At 48.9% G+C, this 25,966-nt stretch overlaps 1 protein-coding gene across 1 annotated transcript; it reads left to right on the top strand.

The window, feature by feature from the left end:
• Positions 1-843: 843 nt before the first annotated feature.
• ARL8B (ARF like GTPase 8B) lies at positions 844-20,458 on the top strand. The gene is made up of 7 exons (XM_081159379.1): positions 844-1,125; positions 12,166-12,246; positions 13,751-13,824; positions 14,589-14,682; positions 16,456-16,523; positions 16,708-16,778; positions 18,588-20,458. Exons 1-7 carry the CDS (start codon positions 1,003-1,005, stop codon positions 18,635-18,637), a joined length of 561 nt encoding a protein of 186 aa, XP_081015505.1. The 5' UTR covers positions 844-1,002; the 3' UTR covers positions 18,638-20,458.
• The last annotated feature ends 5,508 nt before the right edge of the window (positions 20,459-25,966 follow it).

Raw genomic sequence — 25,966 nt, 5'->3', positions numbered from 1 at the left:
TTGATCAAAACAGAGTAAACTATGAAACTGGGTTACTTCAGAGATGGGGACTGGGGGTGCCAAGAGACGGCCGACCTTTCCCTTATCATACCTCGGTATTGTGTGCATTTTTACAAGTTGTGCTTTTATGATTAAAAATAAATAATGTATAAAGCGTTTTCAATAGGAAGCTAGAATCCTTGGAGTTTCCAGGCTGGCAACGGCAACACTCCCAGCTCCCCTCTGTGGCCACAGGGCCTTCTCCTTCCTGTGTCTGTCTCTCTCTGCTTTTTTTTTTTTTTTTAAGATTTTTGCTTTTTATTGATTTTTAGAGAGAGAGGAAGGGAGAGGGAGGGAGAGAGGGAGGATCACTGATGCGAGAGGGAAACGTCCCCCGGCTGGTGAGGGCTTGTGGCTTCCAGCCCCATCTATTACCCGAGCGCGGGACCGGGGCCGCTGCGCTGAGCGACCCTCCCGGCCCCGGCGTCTCTTCTTCCTTATGGAAGCTCCTGAGCGACACATGGTAAAGCGCACAGGACTCGGGTGTCCAGTCCTCCAGCCACCCCCTGTCCTGTGCTGCACGCTCCCCGCCCCCAGCGTCTCCCTCGGATGGTCAGCAGGCTCTGTGTCCGTGCGAAGCCCGGTCTGAGGCCCTTCCCCGGGACAGACGGTCCCTAAAGGCAGGTGGGAAGGAAGAGCCCGCCGTCGCAGGTGAGCTCAGAGGAGGGCGTGGCACGAAGGAGCCCGGGCGCTGCGCGGAGGCCCCGCCGGGGGGCGCTGCAGGCGGCGGGCGCGCCCTGCCGGCCGGGCGCCGCCGCTCTTGCCGTGCGCGCCGACGCCGACGCCGACGTCGACGCCGACGCCGACGCGGAGCTGGGCAGGCGCGGGGGGGAGGCGGTCATATGACCCGCTCGGCTTCCTGGCTCGGCCGCCGCCGCCGCCCGCCCGCCGCCCGCCCGCGCCGGGCCCGAGGAGCCGTTGAGGGGTCGGGCCGAGCGCGCTCGCGTGGACGCCGCCGCCGCCATGCTGGCGCTCATCTCCCGCCTGCTGGACTGGTTCCGCTCGCTCTTCTGGAAGGAGGAGATGGAGCTGACGCTCGTGGGGCTGCAGTACTCGGGCAAGACCACCTTCGTCAATGTCATCGCGGTGAGCGCCGCCCGGGGCCGCCGGGACCCCACGCGCGGCGGGGCGGCGGCGGGGCGCGGGCGGCGCGGCGCGGCCCCGCGAGGGGGACGGGGGCTCGGCGCGCGCCTCAGGCGCTCGGGGCGCCGGGCTCCCCGGGGCCGGCCGGGTGGGCGCCGCCGAAGGGGCCCCGCTCCCGGGGGCGGGCCGGGCGGGCCGCTGCGGGCTCCGTGCTGAGCGGTGCGCGGCGCGGGCCCTGCGGCCTGTTCCCCCGGGGCCGAGGCGAGCGGGCGGCGGAAGCTGGGGGCCGGGCGCGGCCAGACCCCTGCAGCGCCCCCTTCCCGGCCCCGCCTCGCCCGCGCCCCTCGGGGGGGGGCGGCCACCGGCTCTGCGGCCGCGGAAAGTTCACTGCCCCACGGGGGGGGCGGGGGCGGGGAGGGCGTGTCTCGGGGGGAAGGAGCCCCGGGAGCCCCCACGCACCGCGCTGTGAGCCCGCGAGCGACGCGGGGCCAAGAGGGTGACTTGAGCGGCGGTGGTTGGGAGAAATGCGGGGGGCGCCCGTGGGTCTCTGTGGGGCGCCCCACGCGCTGCCGTGACTCAGTCCCCGCCGGCCCGGGCTTGTCCGCGCTCGGGCCCGGCCGGAGCGCCTTCCACCCCGGGGACAGCTGGGGCCGCCCCTCCCAGCAGGCGGCCGCCCGACTGGTTTGGTTGCAGGAGTGATTCGCACTCAGCTCCCGTGTTGGAGAGAACAGGCGGCATGTGACTCTGAGTCCCCGCGCTCGTGGAGCAACAGGGATGAGTAAGACCTGGAGGACGAGAGAGGGGCCGAGGCCCAGGTTTCCTAGGAAGGGTGTTGCGTTTAAGTATCAACAAAGTCGCCTGGCTGGCTGGCTGGCTGGCTCTTTTCGTTACATGATTTTTTTTTCCCCCCTTGAGACGTCTGTTTCAGCAGGTCTGGTAGGTGGAGCGTGTATCTGAAACCACTGGAGTTAGTGAGGCAGAGCGTGGGGCTCAGCACCCGCCTGAGCCCCGAATGCGCCTGGAGAAGCTCGGCTCGCTGCCCGCGTCGTGCTGTCCCCCTGGTATCAGAATTGGCGTCCCCTTGTAGTCCCGTCCTGCCCACCGGGCTGAGTGAGGCTGCAGTGCAGGCCTATCGCTGCTGGGTCCGTTGTGTTTGTTGCAGGACGTGGTTGTGCTTGGGAGACCTGAACGAGGCTTTAGTACCTCTCCGAGGACTCAGAACAGTGCCGCTTGAGATCGTGAACATGCGCTTGGAAGTCGGGCGGCGCTGGGCCTGCCTTCCGGCTCGGCCGCTTTGCAGCCTCGGGTCCTCCTTGGGCCTTTGCTTGCTCATCTGTTAAGTGGAGATAATGATATGTTCTTACAGAGCTGCTGCGAGGAGTAAATGGGATGACCGTGAAGTGACCAGCGTCGGCCTGCCCCCAGAGGGGCTGGGTAAATGGTAGCCGTTGGTACGATGTGTGCTGGGTACAGCCCCTTAATGCAGAAACTTTGAGAAGGGAGTTAGCTGGGGTCGTTTCCCTCTTTGAATCTGTATGGACCCAACTCTGAGCTGCAGTGGTGGATTTATGGATTGAGGCGGGTAATCCCATGGATTGATGCTGGGAAAAAGAGACCTCGGTAAATGTCATACTTTTTAAACCTCAGACTCTAAACTTAATCTGTGGTTCTCATAGAATATATTGAGGGTGAGGAAAAGATTAGTAACTAAAGGTTATTTTACACTGTGTTCAAAGTAGTAAATTTGGCATTGTCTTTTTTAAAAAAATCAATTTGTATGTTCTTTGTATTTTGTACAAAGTGTTTGTTTTATAGACTCAGAAATACAGATGTGTTGAGCACAGTGTGTCACTTTTATTCAGATTCAACAAGTAACTGCTCAAATATGAAAAGCTTCAGGTGAAGCCAATTTTCTTTGGGTAAAAATCAACTCTTTTGTAAACATCAAGTTAAAGTGTGGCTATGTCTTCTGCCTTAAACGTTTAAAAAATATAATAGATGTTATTTAACTTACTCAAATGGCTTGTGAAGCTGAAATATATGTAGGGTTTGGTCCATTTTGAAATTAGGCAGTTTACTTACAGAGAGTTTAACTCCTAGAACGCATATTCTTGTGGTTTTAAAACAGAAATGATACTTCATTTTACCTAATACTTTATGTAGAGGCAGTTGATGTACATGGTGTTCTTTGTTTTGGACATTAATAAAAGAAACACCTCTAGTCTTGAATGTTCTGAATCGTGTGAGGGGATGATACAGTGCCCGTTGCCAAGTATTCCGGCAGTTATTGCATAATAAGTCATGTGTCCTATATGTGTAATGTATGTTGAGCAATCTTTATTTTAACTGAGGCTTTAGATGTGTTATAAGAGAGTTACTAGGAAATGTTTAATAGGATCTACCAAAATGCTATAGGATAAATTGTATAGACATTGTGTATTTTTGAAATGAGTAGTCTTATAAAAATTTGTTTACATTTTTTGTGAAGTGTTATACCACAATGGTTAATCCAGGGAAAAGCAGTGTATTACTGCTGAAAATTAGGGATAGGAGACATTTGGGAAGATTATAGAAATATGAACCTAGAATTATTTTTTAAGTTTGTAGAAACCTCAACTAAGTGGTCTAATTTTACCCTCAGTTTATAGATGTAGGTGGGAGATCCAGTAAGGTTAAGTGAAATTCCTACACCACGATGCTAATTAGTAGGTAAAATTAGAGCTCAGGGCCAGTGTACTTTCTACTTTTTCTGGCTCCCTCTGTAGATCCAGTTGAGGTTAGAACCATAGAGCTGTGATTTAGATCTTAATCCTTTAACAATCTTTTTTATGTACAACTATGCTCCTCTTACGAGTGTGGGTAGCATTATTTCATTATTTGGGAAAACAGTTTTTAAAGAAAATTGGCTGTGCTCATGTCTAAAGTTGAACAAATCTGAAACTTGACTGTAGGCACCAGCCTTTCCATGAGGAATTCTTCACCCATAGCTTGAGCTGTGGACCATGAGGCTTCCTGCCAAGGACATGTCTTCAAAGTTCCTTCCCCCCGTCCCCTGTCCCATTATTTTTCCAGGCAGACCTAGACTCTCCAAAGTCCGGTGCTCTCATTAATCAGCTGTTGGAGTGCAGTAACGCATTTTAAAGTACCAACCTAGGATATTTCACACGGTAAAGCACTTTTTAAGTCTCTCAAAGATAAAGTAGATGGTCACTGAACATGGATACAAAATGCATTTTGCCTCTATAAAAATAGTTAATGTTTTTTTAGAAGATTTCTTCTTATCAGAATCATACAGGGTCATTAGTAGAAATTTAAAAAGAATAGTATAAACTATTCTTTTTAACTATTCATCCAGGTTGACTGTGTCACCATTTCAGAGTCTTCTTTCAATGTATATATCCAAATGCCTTTTTGAAAAGTTTTGAGATGATATGTTTACTACGTGTGTATCCCAATTTGTTTTCTTTTAGTGGTGTTGTATGCTTTTTTCTACATCTAAACCCCCTTTTTTTCCATTTCCTAAGGCACTGTTTATTTTTCCCCAGTTTTATTAAGTAATTGACATAAATCACTGTATAAGTTTTTGGGTTTTTTTTTAACATTACAGATGTCCCTTTTTCTCCCCAATGACCCGCTCCACCCTGCCCCACCCCCACCCCCCACTGTATAAGTTCAAGACGTATAGCGTGATGGTTTGATTTACATGCACTGTAAGTGATGACCAGTTGGGTTCAACTAGCATCCATCTTCTCATACAGATACATTTAAGTCTTTAATCTTAAAATGTTAAGTTAATTTTTGTATACTTAAACTACGTACATGCAAGGCATTGTGGTAGGTGATTCATAAGCGTACCAGGCAAAGTTATTGGTGATAGAGCATGTACCTCATAGTGGCCACGTGTAGGATAGAAACACATGGTAGGTGGTTTGGGTTTGTGTAGTGTCAGGTTGTATAGAGGAAAGTCGGTGTGAGCTTTAAAATGTGCGCTTTGACATAAAGGGTGTCTGGTCTCCTGGGGTTTTCTGAGTGCTGGGTAAGCGTGCAGAGAGTGTTAGGTTCAGAATGTCATTTTTCTTGTCAGGTTATATTACTGATTATTTTACCGTGTGGTTGAAAAGACAGAGTGTGGTCCTCGGTCCTCATATTCCCTTTAGGCTGTTTGGCATCTGCTTAAAGACACTTGGTGCGGCCTCTGTGGATCCATAGTGCTCAGCGACTGTTACTCTTGGGACATGGGGACAGCACCATGAAACAGCATGGGAGTGGCTGTACCGCCTGCACTCTGTTGTTGGTGGGTAGTGAACCAGAGATGATTCTGACATCCTCCTGTTCCTTAACCAGGCCTCCCCTCCATCCCAGGCAGTAAATGCTTCTCATTTACTTGGTTAGTTGACAGTTGGCTGTTTGTGACATGCTCTCACACACAAATGCCTGAAGCGGTACACTTGAGTAGAAAGTAGCATTAGGGCATTGAAGTCTAGGCCTGGGTTCAAATCCCAGTTTGGCCACTATTTTGCCATGTGATCTTGACCTCAAGCTTCCTTTCTGTAAAATGGGGCCAGCGAAGTGAATGGTGTCAGGCTGCTGTTGTCATTGCCCGTATTATTACGAGTAGTGGACGCCAGTAACAGGGATGCCTTCCTGATGCAGTAATTGCACGGAACTGGAAAACACTCTTGTCCCTCCAGTCTCTTCCTGACTCCTGATTCCCTGCCAGGCTCCCCCCGGGTGGTAATAGTGGGGCTGTAGACAGCTACTGAATAAGTAATGAAGTTAGCATCTAGAAGGCATTGCAGTTTGGAACCTGAGCAGCATCCGGTGACTCAGTATTTCATGCCTGTCCGTCACTTCAGAGCCGAGGCTCCGTGTGAAGCAGCCTGACAGCTCGGGCTGGGCTGATGGCGTGTGTGTTGTTTCTCCCGGGACCCAGGGAGAGCCAGAGGTGGGAAATGCCACCGAAGGAGACTGTGCTCAGACCCCGGGACACTGATGAGCATGAAAGCAGAGCTGTCTCTGCCTGTGTATAAACAGACAGCTGAAAAGACTGGATAAATCCTAGTTTTGGTGATTTTAGGGAATTAGTAACTTTAATATTTTAAAAAGGAAACAGTGTTACTTCACGTGAGGGGGGCACAGAGTCACATGATGTTATTAGTGGAGGAGATAATGTTGGGAATCTGTGAGGCAGGAAACTGTTTCGAGTGGGCAGTAGGGACTAATAAATCATAGGGCTCAGTGTGTCCTAGTGGCACGGCCGCAGTGTGCTTCCTTCAGCTGTGTTTACAAACGTGTTCTTGCCTCCACTGCTGCTGCCGAGGGTTCCTGGACTAGCTCCAGAAGGGCGGGCGCCAGGGCTGCCCGCCTGGATCCGGGCAGACCCGTGGGGTGGGGTCTGAGTCGCTCCCTTCATCCAGACAGGAGGAATTGCGACGGGCCGTGCACGGCGGTCACCTGGCGTGGCGTGCGGATCCTCGGTTACGTGTGGCGGATCTGTCACTTCTGACTCTTAAGGGTTCTGAGTAACAGTAGGAGTCGTGGGTTAAATGCTAAACTAGGACTTTGTGGGTAACTTCTCGGTAGTGTGTCTGACACTAATTGCAGATCTAAATAGCCACCAGTGGATGTCACAGTTTCAGTGAGCAGTGAAATTTATTTCCCTGGAAGTAGAATGAAGCAGACGCAGAAAATTGTGTAAGATGTTCATCACCAGTTAGATTTTTTTCGCAGCGGAAAACCCCTGTGTGACCTCCCTCAAAGAAATGGAGCTGAACAGAAGCAGAAGCAGTTCACAGATGACACCTGGGAGTCCCGAATGAGTCGGTTCACTTCCCGCAGGGTGTCCTGTCTCCCAGGAATTGGGGCAGTGTTGGGGGCAGGGCTGCAGGGCTCCCATTGGCCTTCCCGTTGTTTTCTTTCCGAGGTAGCAGTGGTCATGGCATCCTGGCATCTTCTTTCCATGCAGGATGGTGAGCTTGTGTGCTTCACCTCGGGAGCCCACGCACGGTGGTTTTAAAAATCACGCTCTCCTGTCGGCTCATCCGGAACGGAGACTCCCGGCTGAATTCCAGCACAGGTCATTCTTGTCCTTTATTCTGTAGCTGCTGGATATTGGAGCGATTTCCAGGCTGCTTGAAACTGACCCGCGGGTCCAACCAGAAGAGAAGAGACACCCTGAGGGAAGCGGCCAACTTGCGGAACTGTGATATGTTCTATTCTGACGTTTTTAGACTAGAACGAGTAGTTGTAGGCACCAGGAAACGTCGATGGGCGGGAGGTTGGTGTCTCCTGACTCCCCTACCCACACCCACCAGCGTTTGGTTGAATGGAACTGACAATCAATTCAACAAGTGATAGGTGTTCTTTAGTCAAGGACTGTTGTTTGCAACTCACCCCCACACCAAAAACACATTAGTTTCTAGAACTTTGCTGTAGATTGGCTTCAGTTTTCTAACCAGTAATTTATTCCTCTTCTTTTAGTATTTTTTTAATTGATTTTAGAGAGAGAGGAAGGGAGAGTGAGAGAAACATCGATCAGCTGCCTCCTGCACGCCCCGCACTGGGGATCAAGCCCGAAACTGGACATGTGCCCTGACCTGGAAACCAACCCGTGACCTTTTGGTGCATGTATGGTGCTCAACCAACTGAGCCACACCAGCAGGGCTGCTCGTAATACTTTCTTGCGCTTTGGGTTTGTTTTACCTCTCCCGCCCTTGCCGCCATTTCACTGAGATACGGTTGGCACACAGCGCTGTGCGCTTAGTCCCGGCGTGGCGGGTTGACGCCCGTCTGCTAGGAAGTGGTTACCACAGCAAGTTTATTTAGCATCCATTTGCCTTTATTGTAATTACTGCTGTGTTTGGGTTTAGTTCTGTCATTTTATTATTTATTTTGTCTCCTTTATGTTTTTGTTCCTCTTTCCTGCTTGCTTTTTTTGTTTGATTGGACTGTTTTTCGGTATTGGTTTTAATTGGTTGGGCTTTTAACTAGTATTCTCTTTGTATGGCTTCTCTGGTGATTGTTCCAGGGATTACAAAATACATGTTCTACCTAGTTTACTTGGAATTAATATAGTATCATTTCATGAGGAACGTAGAAACCTTATATCTAGATACATTGAAAACCATACCAGACAGTGTAATTTTTGCTTTTAACCATCAAACATTTTAAAATAGTTAAGAGAATAGTTAATTACATTTACCCAGATATTTACTATTTCCATTACTTTCCCTTAATTTCTGAACTTCTAGGTTTCCAAACTCAATTAGTTTCTTTTATGCCTAAAAGGATTCCTTTAGCATTTACTTTAGAGCATATCTCTTGGCTGCAAATTCTTCATCTGAGAATGTCTTTATCATTTCCACCCCTAAAGGATGTTTTTGCTGGGTATAGAATATGGGTTGGCAGTTCTCTACCCCAGCAGCACTTCAGAAAGGCATTTATGTTTCTGATGAGAAATTTGTAGCCATTCAAATCGTTATTCTCATATGTTACAAGTCACTTCTCTTTGGCTGCTTTCAAGATTTTTTTCCCCTTGGCTTTGGTTTCAGCAGTTTAATTATGATGTGTCTGGCTATGGATTTCTTATCCTGCTTTGGGTTTGTTGCACTTCTCAAATCTGTAAGCTTATCTTTCACCAAGTTTTGGACATTTCCAGCCATTCTTTTTCTCTTACTCTGGGATTTCAGTGACATGAATGTTAGGACATTTTATATTGTCCCACAGATTCTTAAGGCTCTATTAATTTTTTTTTCCAATTTTGTTTTAAAGAGTATAAAATTCATTTTCCTGTTTATAGGTTAATAATTTGTTATGTGTGCTGAAGCCTTTCCATAGCGGACTTTTTCTTAAGAATAAAGGACTTTAGTTACAAATGTTTGGATTTTTTAGGGCTCCCTTTTTAAGTTCAATAACAGAAGCCTATTTAAGGGTTTGGAAGGAAACTTTATTGTCTTTCATTTTACAGTCTACACATGCGCACAGAAGGGCATACAGTGAAAAATAAGTTTCTTATTCTGGTTCCCTGAATGCCCAGTTCTGCAGGGGGAGGGAAGGAACTTTTAAATGAACGAAATCACTTCTATGGAAAACTATTTGAGAACAAAAAGTAAAATAAAAAATTGTAAGTAGTTGAAATGTTTAGAGAGCAACCAGAAGCATAGTATCGAGGCCTGAACACTGACTTGTATGCTAATTCCCCCACTCTCATGCTTGCGCTGTAGAAAAGATGCAGGTGTTTCTTGAAGAGTTATGGTGGTGGACCCTTGGTGTTCGTAGGAAATACATCCAGACACTTGAGTGGCCTCGCGAGTTAGCAAACACTATTTTCTAGGGTTCTCCAGCACTGATTGTGGGGGAGGGTCCTCATCTTTACTGTTACTGCCTCATCAGAGCTTCTGTGTGTCAAGTGAAGATGCTGCGCTGTGTGTGGTCCCTGAGCGGTTGGCTAGGAATGTGCGCTAGCAGACTGTCTCCCGGACAAGCAGGCTGAATTTTCCTTCGGCAGGTCTTTGGATATAGATTCAGTAAAACCATTAACAGAGTGGTGTTAATGAAGGGTATAGTGAACATAGAAAATGGTCATTAGGGACTGTTTTACATGAATTTTCTTCAGGAATAGAGGTTAGCAGGAATGAGAGTTTTCTGGCTCCTAATTGAAATTGTGGGTTTGAGATCATTTTAATCCTCAAGAGTTGTCTTTGTAAAGGAGACCACTGCAAAGCAAGTCTGTGGGTATTAGCAGGCAGTAAGGATTAATTAGTTGGTACAAATGAGTTGATTTAGAATGACAGCCAGGCATCTAGTCAGTGGTTAGAGAGTTCCCTGTGCCACTATGCTTTATAAAAAGTTCTGAACCAGAGAATTTTCACCTGTTATAGTCAGGTTTCATACCCTAATGTCAAAGAAAACATAGTGAGCTTTCACTCAGTGTTAATGTTGCCACCAAAAAGAACTGTATTAAAGTCCATGTTGCTACTGCTTGGGGTGTTATATATTCTGACAGTGTAAAAAGAAACCTACCAACAGTTAGCTTGAAAAGTAAAAACTACCCACCCCCAGTCCCACCAGGATAAACCTGATTGCTTGCCAAAGTGCTGTAAGTTTAACAACAAAAAAAGACAAGACAAAAGAAAACCCTAGCAAGTTTACCACTAAAACCCGGAGACCGCCTTCCTGGGCCCGTAGAGCTCAGCGGCGGCCCTCGCCCCGAAGGAGATGGAGAGCGCTGCGGGCGGGGCGGCAGTGCGGTTACTGCCACAGCTTATGCTCGGAGGGGTCCCTCGCCTCACAGGTGAAAGGGCTCCAGTGTTCATTAAGGGCCAGCTGTTTGGGAGCAGGGACTCCCATCTGCAGTAGCTTTTGAGACTCGAGGAAGAAGAGCAGAGGGAAGTGGGTTTAGGCACTTAGGAGAAGTGGCTGTCAGGAAGAGGAGACAGCACGGCCAGCGTGGCTCAGTGGTTGGTCATCGGCCCAAGAAGGAAGAGGTCCCCAGATCCGTTCCGCCAGGGCCCAGGTTTCGGGCTCAGTCCCCAGTAGGGGGCGTGCAAGAGGCAGCCAGTGGCTGTTTCTCTCCCAGAGATGTTTGTTTGTCTCTCTCCCTCTCCGTCCTCTCTGTCTAAAAATCAATTTAAAAAAATTTTTTTTAATGTGACAAATTAAAGTCTAACTTTAAAAAAGAATAAAATAAAGAGGAGGCAGAGCCTGAAGTTTGAAATTTTTGTATGCTGCTCTGTGACTACTGGAGAATCCCTTCCTCCCAAAACCACAAACACACCCACCCACTGGGATTTAGAGGTTATTCTTTGATTAATAAGATTTAACTGCCCAAATGAATCTTTTAACATTTTCTTTTAAACGGACGCTTGGTGGAAAGGAATTTTGTCTGTAGTTGGAAGTAAGTTCAGATTTGCACATAAAACTGAGAGCAAATCATTTTCTTTTGGAAATTATTTAGGGAAAGATTGTTCAGTGTGTTCTAAAATTAGGGGAAAATGAACATTATGTGATCCTTGAAATGCTGTTGTGGTTGTTACTGGACTAAAGGGGTCTGTTTGCCTGCGTCCATCAAGCCCAGTGAGACAGGGACTGGAGTTCCCAGCAAAGCAAAAAAGGGTTTGTTACTTGAGAAAGTGGCCCACACCCAGCGTCACAGGTGAGCTGCTCAAAGACCTGGCTCCCTGGGGGCTTCCAGGGGGTGGGTCATATAGGGTCAAAACCATCAATCGTTAAAACCCTTAACCATTAAGGGGGTTGGGGTCCTCATCTCCACCCCTTAGTCGGCGCTATGGTAGGGGGTCACTGGTCAGTGCATCTGGCCTGATGTCAGCCAAGGAGCCGCTTTATCTGGTTTTCCCTGCTTTTCTGGGCCTGGAGCTGAAACACAGCTGAGGCCTGATGTAATCTCTAGTTTGACCAGAACTCTCTCTGGGGTCAACAGTCCCTGGGCTTGGTTTCTGAGATTATTTGGTGCTGACCAGAACCTCACTGTCCTGAAGGCTTAATGATGAAGGGTGAGTGGCCGTACAAGGGAGGAGGCGGCAGGTGAGCCAGGTGCTGGGGGAGGCGAATCGAATCCAAAGCAGGGAGACGAGGCCACGTGACAGAAATGAAGCTCCCATGAGGTCACGTAGCGAGTGAGGATTCGTGTACCTCTTCTAGCCCTTAAAAAGTGAGGGACGCCTGGGGCTGCCCCCACATGACGCGTCCACAGTGCTGAGAGCGGCTGACGGCTGTGCGCTTAGAAAGCACAGAGGAAAAGACGGTTAGAGCCATGTCGTTTCCAAACCCTCACGGCTCTTTGGATGTAGATTTAGTAAAACAAAGTGTGGGCGTCTTTTCACTGCTTATTTCCAAAACTGTCTTTAACGGGAGGATGTGTCTTTGTGTGAACAGATCATTGGCCTCTTCGAGGATTATGGCTGTGAGGCCGATTGTCACCACCACCAAAAAACGAGCTGTTTGCTAAGACGGCGGGGGGCGGGGGGCAGCAGTGCTGACCTGGAGGTCAGGGGCGATGGTTCTAACTTCAGATCTTCTCTCCAGTCAGGTCAGTTCAGTGAGGACATGATCCCCACCGTGGGCTTCAACATGAGGAAAGTAACGAAAGGCAACGTCACAATAAAGGTACGTCACCCTCTTGCCACTGATTGCAGCTGCCAGCATGTGCAGCTAAGAATGTCTTGTTGGTTGGCTTTTACATGAGTATTTGCAGTTCTTAACTGGTGAATGGCCTATTCCGAAGGGTGTAAGTCAGTTGTGTGGTTTTTTTTTCTCTAATTATAGGAGTTGCATGTAAGCACCCTCGAAAAACTTAGCATGTGGGTAGGCAGAGGTAAATATTTGCGATTTAGATGGTCCTGGGAATAAAAACCCCCTCTTCAGAGCATGTGGCAGCTAATCCAGTTTCCCTTTGTTTACTTTTGAGCCTTAAAACTAAAACTATAAAATAGGGGAAAGTTTATTAATTTAACATAATTTTTTTAGAATGATTTTGAATCATGAACTGTTGGACTGTGTATTTGGAGCCATGTTTTAATTCTGGGGGGTTTTCATTTGTTTTGGTTCTGTGGTTCATGGGATTTTACTTCACTGGCCTGGGTGCTGTGGCCATTTCATCCAATTATTGGTGCTCACCGAAGCTGTTCACCAAGTTCTTTATGTCGCTCACCGAGTGAAGCTCCTAGCTCCGTGTACATGTCTCTTTCTGTGTGATACCAGTGCCTGTAGCTAAGTCAGAAGCAGTTTGAGGGTAAATACTAGGACTAAGACGTGCACAGCCCATCTGGAACAGTAGACACAATAATGAAGTTACCTCGGGTAGTGGCTTTCATGTGGAATGTTGATTATGTTGTTTACAGACTAATTAAAAATGACTGGGCATTAATGTATGTACCCGGTCAGGCAGCTAAACCTGAATAGATTCTGAATGGACTGTTTTCTGTCCTGGCATCAAATCTGGGTGATGCATGATTCTGGAGATTCTAAAGTGCTGTGTTAAAGGTACATACAGTAGTCCCCTTATCTGCTGTTTCAGTTACCCCTAGTCAACCACACCCAAAAATATTAAATGGAAAATACCAGAAATAAACAATTCATAAGCTTCAAATTGTGCTCTGTCTGACCCGGGCACAGATCATCCCTGTCTGGCATATCCACACTGTGTACCCTACCCACCCTTTAGTCACTTGTAGTTGTTCTATCTTATTATCAGTTATTGTCATTAATCTCCTACTGTGCCTAATTTAAAATTATACCTCATCATAGGTGTGTACGTATAGGGTTCGATACTATCTGAGATTTTAGGAACCCACGAGGTGTGGGGGAGGTTCTTGGAATATATTCCCTGCAGATACGGGAAGACTACTGTATTTTCAGTATTGGAAATTTATTGGTAAACAGACAAGAAAAAGTATTGCACAGAAAACTAAATCTTCGCTCAAGCAGAACTTACAGATTTCATGTAAACACATTAAATATGAACTTCAGGAACTTGCAGATGAAGTGTTTGTTTGAGCTCAAGTTTTTTAGGAGGAACTTGGCTCATTGTGAAAACAAATGTGTCCGCCTAATGTTTCTCCTTCGGCATTTATCTGAAATGTCCATGTTGAGAGCGGTCTGTCTCTTGCAGATATGGGATATAGGCGGGCAGCCTCGGTTCCGGAGCATGTGGGAGCGGTACTGCCGAGGGGTCAATGCGATCGTGTAAGCGCCTCTTTAAAACGCCAGTTTAGGGGGGCGGGAGCAGGTGGGGGGGGAGGGACGACAAAAGTCAATTTAGATTTCAAGGAAAAGCGATGTTTTTAATACTTCCAAAGGCTCAGTTTTTATTTTCAGCATCAAGTCTTTCTTAGATATTTTCTTAGTATAATTCATTAATATGAGACTTTAAAATATTTAGTCACAGAATGAGAGTCTTATTTGTCTATTATTTTTTAATCCTCACCTGAGGATATTTTGTCCCTTGCTTTTCAGAGAAAGTGGAAGGCGGGGGAGAGAGAGAAACATCTATGTGAGAGAGACACATTGATTGGTTGCCTCCCACATGCACCCCGACCAGGGCCTGGGATCGAGCCCAAAACTGGTACGTGTCCTTGGCCAGAATCGAACCCAGGACCCTTCAGTCCACAGGCCAACACTCCAACCACTGAGCCAAACCAGCCAGGGCTTATTTGTTTCTTGTTTATGCAGCTCCGAGCTAAGGGGTATGACTGTGTTACTGTCACGTATTGGCTCCTAAGAATGGTTTAGGTAAAGTATTTCGAGGTGCTAGCTTTTCTCTGCCTAGGGCTTTATCTTTTTTCCTTCATTTTTTTTCCCCTTCACCATTTATCCCCCTGTACCCCCCTTCCTCTAGGGCTTTATTTTGAGTAACAATTTCAATAGTATAAAATCTTAAAATTAAAAACCTTTAATAATTGTGATCATCAAAGAATATGGCTTATTGAGATGAGTTTGTGTTTTTTAAGTTACATGATAGATGCTGCAGATCGTGAAAAGATAGAAGCCTCGCGGAATGAACTACATAATCTTCTAGATAAACCACAGTTACAAGGAATTCCAGTGAGTATGGAGTCCTTGCTGTCCTACACTGTGTATAATACCTGTAATTGTCGCTATGTTGTTTGAATTTTCTGTGTTAGGCAGCTGTGAAGTCGCCCTGGCACATTGCTGTACACACGATGGTGAAACGGGAGCAGAGTTAGCAATACTCGGAACAGGCCGTCAGGCCAGAGTGGGTCGGGAGGGAGGGTGTGGAGAGTCGTCCCTAACTCCTCCCGGCTTGTGCAGTTAGGTGGAGGTGGTGCCATTGGTTGAATTAAAGAATGCCGGAAAGGAGAGGCTCTGGCCTCGTGACAAGTTGGTGGGTGTCGGCCACTGGTGATCTCTTACCTCAGTTAACCCTCGCACACACTGCGGTTGGTGGTGGTACCCTCCTGTGGACAGTGGTCCCTTTGGGTCACAGGGCCACGGGTGTGTTGCACGGCTGGGTTTTCAGCCCACACCTGTCTGGCTTTGAAGGCTGCTCTTCCTTCCACATTGAAAACCAGTTGTACGTACCGTGAATGAAGTCACCTCACCTCGCCCCGTAAGGGTTCCCAGTTACAGTAGGAAGTCGGGGCCTCTCCTGTCCGCACGGGTTTCCCTCCCTGCCTCCCTGCGTCACTGGTTCTGCAGTCAGAGGCTGGGGTGCTCCTAGGTCATGTGCCCCTGCTCCAGCAGAAAGGAGAGCTGGGGAAGAAATTCTCTACAGAAGCACACGGCTTTATGGGGAGGGGGCCAGGTTCATAAGGTGGGGGGTTTCCTCGGTGTAGGAAGAGGGCTACGGTGCCAGGCAGCCCCGTGACCGACACTGATCACAGACGACCATGGAGCAGTAGAACCTCCGGCAGGTCCCGCGTGAGAACCTGGTGACTAGAACGAGAGTAAGGAGGGCGTAAGAGTCGGGGAGGGACGACAGGCTGACCACACTGCTGAGGTTCGGCTCTTGGCTCTCCGACCCCCGGTAGCTTAGCGTCCCCTGAGAGCTCCCCACGCCCCTGCCTCTCTATGCCTCTGTCCTTGGCTCTGTCCTCTGTGTGACTAAGAACCTAGGACCTGTGAGTAGAGCCAGTTAGTGTCCAGAGAGCGGGTGAAAGAAGGAGGTGTGACAAGGTGGGCGTGGAGCGGACTTTGTTAGCGTGTGGCAGAGATGCACGTTCTGAGGGCACGCTGACAGTGTGGTGGTATCAGGCGCCAGTGCACACGTGTCCGTGCGTTCTGTCGACAGGACGGCTGTGTCCGGGGAAGGGGGAGAGGTGTTGGAAAGTGCATCTCTGCTCCCCTCTTAAAGGCACCCGGCACTTAGAGGACACCTACTCCTGGGGCGGGTGGGGGCTGATTCATTCTGACCGCAGACTCTCCCACTGTCTTAGAACATTTACTCGGGACATTCGATAGGACGGGTCCAGAATTGTAAAGGCTTACTTACATGTTCACACGAGTAACAGCTTACAGATAAGACAATGGTTAAAAATTGCCCCCGCCCCCTCCCCGGTTGTTAAGGTCATGTTCACATTTTAGTAAAGATCGATAAGAAATAGCAGACGGCACAGCTTGGACTTAAGTAGTTCAAGTAGGAGTTGGCAGCCAAGTGGTGCATAAAGGGCGTCTGCGTGGTGGAGTCGAAGGGAAGGCTGATTTGAGTGATTGAATGGGAGCCAGGCCACCAGTGACGCAGGAGTGCTTCCTGATGGCCAGTGGCCGCATTCGCATCCCATCCGCGCAGAGGAGCCTGATCTGGTTCTGCGACATTTTCTTATGTTACGTTTACTCTTATTGTTTTTCTTTTTAAAGGTGCTAGTCCTTGGAAACAAGAGAGATCTTCCTAATGCCTTGGATGAGAAACAGCTCATTGAAAAAATGTATGTCTTACGAGGGAACGATGGGGTGTGTGTGCAATTGGCTCTGAATTGCACTGTTCTGCCCACCACTTTGTTTAGCATAATTTCTTTGGCTTAATAATAAAAAACAAGAAAAACCGAGCAGAGTGCTAAGTGTGACAGCTGTTTTAAGCACAGACTCACTTCCTGATTCTGCTTCTTCTAGGAACCTGTCCGCTATTCAGGACAGAGAAATTTGCTGCTATTCAATTTCCTGCAAAGAGAAGGATAATATAGGTAAGGGGTGTTTCGGAAGGAGGGGCTGCCGCCGGAGGGCATCTGGTGGTGGTTCTGGTCACACACACACCCCGCTCAGCGACCGCCTTTACCACATACTGTTGCGTTGGCTCAGGAAAGAGAGGATATTGTACCTCTGACGACAGATGCCACATTCTGGTCTGTGCTGCACTGTTTAATGAGGCAGGTACAGTAGACACACGGAGTTAGGCAAATGGGATATCTATTTATCGTGTTAATTTTCACAGAACTAGTACCCAGCTGTGCTTTATACCACAATGGCATTCTTGAAATAAAGCTATAAAAATTGGTCCGTAGGCATGAAAACATGTTTTCATCTATGGAGCCAGTATATTACTGCATTTTGTTACCACTCCGTTGGACGTAGAAACCCAAGATACCCTTTATCTACCTAATGCCTGTATTGGTGTCCTAGGTCTGCCGTGGCAAAGTACCACAAACAGTGGCTGAAAACAAATTCATTCTCTCGGGTTCAGGAGGCTAGATATCCGAAACCCAGGTGTGGGCAGGGTGGGGCTGTGCCCTCGGAAGGCTCTAGGGGAGGGCCCACCTTCTTAGCCCTGATGGCTGCCTGCAATCTTGGGCAGTCCTGGTCTTGTAGATGCAGCACGGGCTCATGCCTCTGGCTTCTCGTGGCCTCCGCGTGTCTGCTTTCTCTTCTTTTTTTCTAATATGTATTTATTGATTTCAGAGAGAGGAAGGGAAAGGGAGGTAGAAACATCAATGATGAGAGTCATTGATCGGCTGCCTCCTGCACACCCCCCACTGGGGATGGAGCCGCAACCTGGGCATGTGCCCTGACCGGGAATCGAACCGTGATCTCCAGGTTCATGGGTTGATGTTCAACCACTGAGCCACACTGGCCGGGCTGTCCTGCCTCTCATTTGCTTCCTCTCCATCCCCACAGCCCTTGGCTTGCTGGGGCCCTTCATCACCATCCTGTTCCCATTGACAGTCTAGACTGGCAGCCCGCCAGGTCGTCCTCTCGTTGTCATTGTTGATCTTACTAAATAAACTGATAGGATTTATCCCCTGCTTAAATTCTCCAATAACTTTCTATTGACTTGAGAATAAATACCAAATTTCTTAGCATCTTAGAGGGGCGTACAAGGTTATCTAGCTCCCTGAGGACAGTGTTGCTCCCCAGAGGACATTTGGCAGTGTCTAGAGACATCATTGGTTTTCACAGCTGAGGGGGGTTGGTAATGGCATCTGTTGGTAAAGGTCGTGGGAGTTGCAAAAGGTTCTCCCTTCTTCCCAAAGAAGAGTTAACCAGCCCAAATGGCAAGGACTGAGGCCGAGAACCCCTGTGCTAGCCTTGGCGATGGGGCGCCCCTGCCCTGCCCCTCTGCCTCAGCCACTTACAGTTCACCCAGAGCTCACACTGTTTCACCTGGCACCCTGTGGGGCAGCCCCCAGCTCCAAATGGTTACTCATATGTTTTCCTACTGCAATACTAACAGCTCCTTGAGGGCAGGGGCTTCTCCATGTCAGCAGTCCTGGCACCTCACATGCAGTGCCCAGTCGTGTAGGCAGGCGGTGAGTTCCTGAATGAGTAGAAGACAGCACCGCTGTTCTTTATAGTTTCACTTTTAGATCAGACTGTTGGGTCCCGTAGCTCCTCGGGTGGGCCTGTGGGGCTCAGGTGACAGGAGCGCAGTCCAGGTGCAGCAGAGCAGAAGGGGCGGGCCCGGCATGTGCTTTGAATTAGCTGCACTTTAGATCTTCTCTCTGGTGTTTAGTTTCGTAACTGCGGTGTCTTAACGCCTTTTTTCTCTCCATCTTTAGATATCACACTTCAGTGGCTTATTCAACATTCAAAGTCTAGAAGAAGCTGAGAAGCGTCTCCTGAGTCTTCCGGTCCTCCTGGCTATCATCCCAGAATTACTGTCCGTTCCTCTGAGCCCTTCCCGGAACATGGTCCTTCCTACACCCAGAAACTGCCTTTTTCAGAGTTTATTTCTCCTGTGCGCTGCTGAAGACGTGTGTCCCTCACCCTCCATAAGAACCAGCTAGAGCTGTCCTGATACAGTCAGCACACACAAGGCTTCTTACACATACGCGTCTTAACCGTGTGTAGAGCTTTTTTAAAAAACATACTTTTGACCATCAAATCAAGAAAATCGCATACTTCTTTCTGGGCCAGATTTTTATATTGGTTTTCGGTAAATGTCTCTCTGATCTTTCATTCTAAAGTCTGGTAGCTTAGCACAGACACTGACTTGATACAGCATGAAGTCCCAGTGCCACACACAGTATTTAGAAAACCTTTAGCCTGACCCACGTGGGGTGTAGACGTGACGTTTACACGTCCCACAAATGCATGTGAAATGTGTAGCTACACCCTAGGGATTTAACACGGCCTGCAGAGACGGGCAGAGGCGCCAGATCCGCGCTGCCGTGGTCCTGTACATGGGGGTCCTCCGCGGAGGATGTTTAGGACGTTCTGCTTGCTGAGAACTGCACCCCAGAGGGCAGCCGCCCGGGGGCTGAGGCATGCTCTTCCGAATCTGTCCAGATCGTTACTTCTCTACTTTTTTTTTTTTTTGCTGGTTCAGCACACTTTTTTAAGGGGTTGGGAATTGAAGATTTTCTCAAAAGCTTTCATGAATTTAGAGCGTTCCAGCCGATGTAATAAAACGTGTTAAGAACGTCACACTTGTCCTTTCTCTCCATCACTGTACCAGTGCAGCTGCTCCACACTTAGCTCCCAACTTTTATATCCAGTCAAACTTGACTTTCAGCACAATAGACACAACAGGAGACTTTCATTTCTCTCATTTGGTTTAAGGGTTGGCACCCTTGTGCCTGGTGCCACTAGACACCTTGATTCTTGTGACAACTCTAGACCTGCCTGCTTCTCTAACGTAATGGTGCGGGACGCCTGCAGGAAACTTAAAGGACCCTGTTTTGTAGCGTAGCGACCTCCATGTCCCTACAGGGATGTGCTGCTGCTGGTGCCCACAGGCCACTCGCGGGCGGAACCGGCTCGCCTGCTCCGTGGCCTCACACTGCTCGTGGCTTCTCATCAGCAGTGCTCACGTGAACAGTGCATCCCCCCGAGGGCGGGGCTGGTAGTGCCGTCAGCAGTAGGCCCTTTAAGGAAAACCGGTTTTAATTGTAGCCTGCCACGGCCTTACCCACGTTCGGTATGAGTACTGCGCTGTGGGCCCAGTGACACGGCTCATTGTCTCCAGCCATGTTTTTACGAGTAGAATCTCTCTGCTTTCAATCCTGTTTGAAGCATGTTGCATACTCCCTGCTGGGGCGGGCGGTTCTGTAAATCGAGGGGCAGTTAAACTTGCTGCTGTGCGTCAACACCAGGAGTGGTCACTGAACCATTGCAAAGTGACAGTTTCCTTGTGCCTAAAAGGAGGCTTGGGGACGGTGCGTGACTCAGGACCGCCTAGGCCCTGGACTGACCTGTAGCTGAACCTTAATGTGTCTGTGTCCGTCCATTGCTCTCAGCATTTCAGGACATGCAGACACTGCTACCAACATTCACCTGTGTGTTAACCTGCATGTGAAAACCTGACAGTTACTGAACTTTGTAAATATGTGACTTTTTTATTTAGGTGGATGCGCCTTTCGTCTGTTTACCACTCTTCTCAGCTTTATTCAATAAACTTGCATTTTGAGGGTTGTGTTGACAATTTTAACTTAAACTGTGCTTCATGCTGGAAGGTGCTGACTTTTGGGGGAGGGATGACCAGGTGATTCCTGTGAGCGGGGTCCACAGACCGTGTGCAGGAGAGAGACTAGCTGAGCTCTCAAAGAACTGGTCTGTGGGCTAAAGGAGAAATAAACTGTTACATGTCCCCACAACTGAGACTGTGGTGTGTGTTTTTGAGGGTGCCGGAGACGCTGGTGCTTGCACACCTTCATGACACACCAAGCTTAGGACTCTACAGTGGCAAGAGCTCATTAAGCGTCTTATGCTCCAGTTCTAAAAATGATGAAATTATTAGTAAGCTGAAATCGCAAGGCCTCCCTACTCCGCTCCAGAGTGAAGAGATTTAATACGAAACGAGTGGTATCCCCACGAAGGCACATTTTAAAGTGAAGTGTTTGGCCCGTTTCGCTGGCACGTCGTCTTTTGCACTGAGCGTTTATCTCATCCAAGCTCTCAGAATTTCCGTGTTGAGGTCAGCGTGGCTTTTCCTCACATCTGCACTGTCCGTCCAACAAACCTTGTTGGCCAGTTGGACATGCAGTTCAGCTTCTCTAGGACAGACGTCCCCGGGATGTCGGGTTAAAAGTCTTTTACTGAATTGATGGAGCCATTTAGTGAAGCAGTTCGGGTCTCTTCTCACCACTCCCATCCAAGTGATTTTTGGCGAGAGTGTGAGTTGGGGGGGCGCGAGTGGAGGTACAAAGTTAGTTTACTTGCCCCGGCTGGTTTGGCTCAGTGATTACAGCGTCGGCCTGCAGACTGAAGGGTCCCGGGTTTGATTCCGACCAAGGGCACGTGCCTGGGTTGCAGGCTCGATCCCCAGCCCCATCGGGGCACGTGCGGGAGGCAGCCAGTCGATGTGTCTCCCATACAGATGTTCCTCCCTCCCTCTCTCAAAAGCAATGGAAAAAATATCCTCAGGTGAGGATTTAAAAAAAAAAACTTGCTTTGCCCTTGATTCTAAGTTTATATCTGCTTCAAAAGTTGAGACTTCCAAAGCAGTCCCCTCAGTTGTGCCAGGTGAACTGATGTGCTGGACTGGGCCCACCTGAGTGCCCCTTGTTTTGACTGAGGGACTAACAGCCGTGTGGCTCTAGAATAGGATCCATCTGGGACCTCGTTGCCCTACAGCCCCGCTGGGCCTGGCGCGCAGGGCCTGGGGCGAGGCGGGACTGTGGCAAGCACCGTAGCTGGAGCAGCCAGTCGGCCGAGTGAGTGGCTTGAAATTTGCTATTGCGGGGAAACTGCCACATTTGGGATTTAGAGTATTTTCATTCGGTTACAAACTTTAAAGGTGGTGCCCTCGACAGCACGGGTCAGTGCAGATACCAGAAAAGGAAGCCGGCGAAGCAAACTCCAGCCCGCAGGCCGCCCTTGACCCGGCAGCGCCCGCAGGTGCTTCCTGCTGATGGTGAACATCCTCGGCGCAACTTGTGTTCCACATCCAGCTGTTAACGAGAAAGGGTCCCTTTGCGACGCCGCCCTGCACGTTAGGGAAGCGGAGGAGGCGGGGGACGCTGGGGAAAGGCCCCGGCAGTCCTGTAACCCGGCACCAGGGGTCGCTCTTCCCTGCCATCGCCGCCCCTGCCCTTAGGGCGGTTCCGCTGGAGAACCTCACAGTGTCGGCGATTTAGGTGACTCGCAGGAATGGGAGCGGGAAGGTACCTTAGCCTCGCTCTTACTGGGCTGTCGGTGAAAGGAAGGGGTGTGGTAGGTAGAGAAGTGTCCTTCGGAAAGGTTAACGTAGCCTGTTCTGTCTGCGAGCCTTGGGAGAAGGGGTTCTTGTCTGCTGTGAACTGGTGACTTGCTGAGCCCCTCGCGGGTCCGTAGTTTTCCCATCTACTAAGTGGCGAGTGCTGGGTTTCCGACATAATTCTCCCACTAACGGGCTGTGGTTTTAGCAGCCTAGAAATTTGTTGTTGAAATAGAAACGAAACGCCCACTTACCCTTTTCTGTTTCTTCCGCTTGAAAACAATCCAAAACAGAAATGTCTACATTTTATAGCTACATTTTAACATAGTTAAGTGATGGAGATCACAGGCATTTTGCAAAACGATACAATCACTTACATTTTATTTGAAGGAAACGCTACAGGGGCTTATGTTTCGAAAGCCATTTAAAAATTTTAAAGCGTTTTCTCCCAGACGGCAGAACTGTATATTGGTACACAATGTGGGAAATATATACCGGTTTGGGGGTAAATGGCTTAGAGCTAATGTTTAGCACTTTATAGCCGCTGTGTTGCTAGGTTCTGCTCGAATTTATTTAGAGCTTGGAGGAACCTGGAGCAGTTTCTAGAAGCTACTTCCTTTCAAAGTAATGAGGGTGGGGAAGGGGGGTGACGACAAAACCAATGTTTCTCTTTTGGACGTGGGATGGGAAGTAGAATGAAAGGTTGCTAATGGTAGTGTCTCCTCCAGCCAACTCTTCTGTCGCCCTAGAGGGGCTCTGGGCCCTCAGCCTCGTAACCCTGTATCACCGACTCGCTACATTTTAAGAGAGCCCATCATTTCCAGTCACCAGCGTGGGAATTAGATGTCTCCGTTTTCTGTTGGCATCAGTCTCGAGGGAGAAAGGCATGGCTGCGATGTGTCATAGCCCTAGCTAGTTTATGAAAGCACGGGCTCTCCTCACCCTTCAAAGAAGGGACAGAACCTGTACAATTCCTACTTTTCTCTGGAAGCACCAGTTGCCGCGTCCTCTCCCAACCGTGTCGTCTGACAAAACCCGGACGTGGAGAGGAAGCTTCAAGGACGGCGGCGTCTGGGGAGAGGACGTGGCCTGTGGGTGGGAGGAACTGGCGTAATGGGAATATCTCCTCTCCTCCTTGGAGGGGGATTTTGGGCCATAAATCAATAACTAACCTGGGAAGGGTAAACAGTGTTCTCACTTCTGAAGAAACCCCGATTTCCCCAAGTCCAGTCACTATCACATGTCCGGATGCTGTAACAAATTGTCATTAGAAGAAGCTAGGAAAACTCCCCCTGGTACCCCCAGTAAGGAATCTATGGAGGAACCAGAGAGAGCTGAGCTCACACAGCCGCCGATCCTCCAGTGCCCCGCCTATGAATGCAAGGTTGGTCAAGGACAGGAAAAAGGCCATCGCCCCTCGCCCACTGCACAGGGACCACCCTGGGTAGCACGTAGAATAAATGGCAGATTGTGGCATCCCCTAAAGGGGCTAATACTATGAAAAGGCTGCCAGACCCGCCTCTGCCTTACACAGGTGCTTCCAATGAGAGCGGTATCAGAGCAGTTACTGTAAACGGAAGGCACGGTCAGTGTGAGAACCTGCCCTTCAGGAAACGCTCGGCAAGGCAGTCGCCACGCTGGTGCTTGCTCCCAAAGAAACAAAAGGAAAGCATTCTCAGCAGTTAATCCATAGCTATGGCAAAAGGCACTCTTTTCCTAGAAGAAAATGGCAAGAAGAATATTATAGCTTAAGAATAGGTCCATAGTTAAAATATAACCACAAGAAGTAGTAACCACAGGCAAATATTATATAAAATTTCTGTCTCACAGGCTAATATATTCCTGCTGCAAACAAAGCCACATCTATCACTCTATAGGTCACTGATTTTTCCTTTCTCCTCTATTCTAAAAAATAAAAGTCAAAATTGTTCCGTTCTGATGAAATAGAAACTTGTATTGTTTAACCTGTGAATATTTCTTGCTTGCTAACCGAAAAAAATGTAATCGTAGCCAAAAAAGAAAGTATAAAAGATTATGTTGACTCTCAATAAAGTGGAACAGTGTCACGCCACGTCCGAGTCATGTAGTCTGTCTCCCAGCGCCGACGCCTTGCCCGCCTTCGGCACCCGACTCCCGCTGCGGCTGGACCGCGGCAGCCAATAACCTGAGGGCACATGGCATATGGGTCGTGAATGTCAGCTTTTTGTTTTGTTTTTAAAATATGTCTTGATCCATTTCAGGGAGAGAGAGAGAGAAACATCAATGATGAGAGAAACCCTGACCTGCTGCCTCCCATTTGGGCCCCAAATTTGCAATCCAATAGCTTAGTTCGGACACAGCACAACACAGCCTGACACTCACATCCAGCCTACAAGCCCCGGGGAGGCAGAGCCGCACGTTCAGGACCCAGCGCGGAGGCTGGCCTTGCGGTCGGGGGCCCGGTGCCTTTCCCAGAGGAGAAAAAGAGACACTGGCTCAGGCTCTTTTCATACTGTTAATGCTTGGGCAAGACGGGGGGGTAAGGCTCGGTCCACAAAACGGGCCTCACTGTGGGCGAGGACCGTGTGCTGTAATCTCCTTTCTTTGGGCTCCTTTTCAGCCCCCTGACATGGAGGGACCTGGAGAGGATGCTACTGAGGGAAACACGCCAGTCAGAGGACGACAAGTGCCACATGACCTCACTCCTGTGGAATCTAATGAACAAAATAAACACGAACAAAATAGATCCAGAGACGCGGAAGCAGGGAACAGACAGGATCTCAGAGGGGAGGCGGGGACCAGCCAGACTTCATATGAATAAATGCATAACCCAGGGACACAGACAGCGTGGTGACGGCCTTGGTGGGGGTGAGGAGTGGAGGGGGCCAAGGGGAAGTAAAAGGGGGGACATCTGTAATACTTTCAACGATAAAGATAAATTTTAAAAAATAAAGTCTTCTATATCATTAAAAAAAAAAAAGTCCCCTGACCCTGACAATGTGAGGAGTGAGCCCCATGACAACTTTATCAGACTCTTAGTCACTCCCAGGGTCCCTCCGCCAGCCTCTGATCTGGGCCTCCCATCAGACCTTGCCTCCCAAGCTTTTCAGGGAACCTCGGCATAACAGGCACACGGTCTAATTTTGGAGGGCAAACCTTAGCAGACGTTTCCAAATGCAGCCAACAGAAGACAAAAACCCCCGTTGAATCACTACCTGAAAGCCACAGCCCTTCAGAGCCGGCCTGTGTGACCTGCTGAATTAGAGGAAGTAGATACAGGGGGTAAAGTGGGCTGACCAGGAATCTAGCCCACACCACACACCCCCAGCTCTTTTTTAAAAAATTGATTTGAAGAGACAGAGAGAGAGAGAGATGGGTCTGCTGTTCCACACTTACTTATGCACTCGGTAGATTCTTGTATGTGGCCTGGCTGGATGGAGCCCTCAACCTTGGCCTACGAGGAGGAGCTCCCCTGCCAGCCCCCTTCCCCCACTCTTTTTTAAAGATTATATTTCCCAGACAAAGGCAAAACCACCTAATTCAGTATTTCCTAAAATTGCCAGATGCTAAGCATCTCCCAGAGCACTTGTTCACACACATTCCCGGGAGCCTCCGCTGGAGTTCGGTAGGCCTGGGACTGAACCCAGGAGTGGGTGTTTTACGATATGTGAGCGGTTCTTACAAATTAGGCTGTTCCGAGAGAGAAAGAGCAGAATTCAGGATCCCCGTTTTGTGCAGTCTTGAGCTAAAAGGCGGTATCCTACCCTTGCCATAAACAGACAAGTTTAAGACCCTGCCCTTCTGGAAGTCAAGGTGAAGGAA

Source organism: Miniopterus schreibersii, assembly GCF_964146895.1.
Source record: "Miniopterus schreibersii genome assembly, chromosome: 15".
In the NCBI taxonomy this organism is placed as follows: domain Eukaryota; kingdom Metazoa; phylum Chordata; class Mammalia; order Chiroptera; family Miniopteridae; genus Miniopterus; species Miniopterus schreibersii.
The sequence above is the reverse complement of the archived record's forward strand: the minus strand, read 5'-3'. Positions and strand labels throughout refer to the sequence as shown.

What these genes read in the sequence shown, in the direction of transcription:
- ARL8B (XM_081159379.1), top strand. Translation starts at nt 1,003, where the DNA reads ATGCTGGCGCTCATCTCCCGCCTGCTGGACTGGTTCCGCTCGCTCTTC. An exon ending in CCTTCGTCAATGTCATCGCG is followed by an intron (nt 1,126 to 12,165) that starts GTGAGCGCCGCC and finishes TCTTCTCTCCAG; the next exon opens with TCAGGTCAGTTCAGTGAGGA. An exon ending in CAAAGAGAAGGATAATATAG is followed by an intron (nt 16,779 to 18,587) that starts GTAAGGGGTGTT and finishes CTCCATCTTTAG; the next exon opens with ATATCACACTTCAGTGGCTT.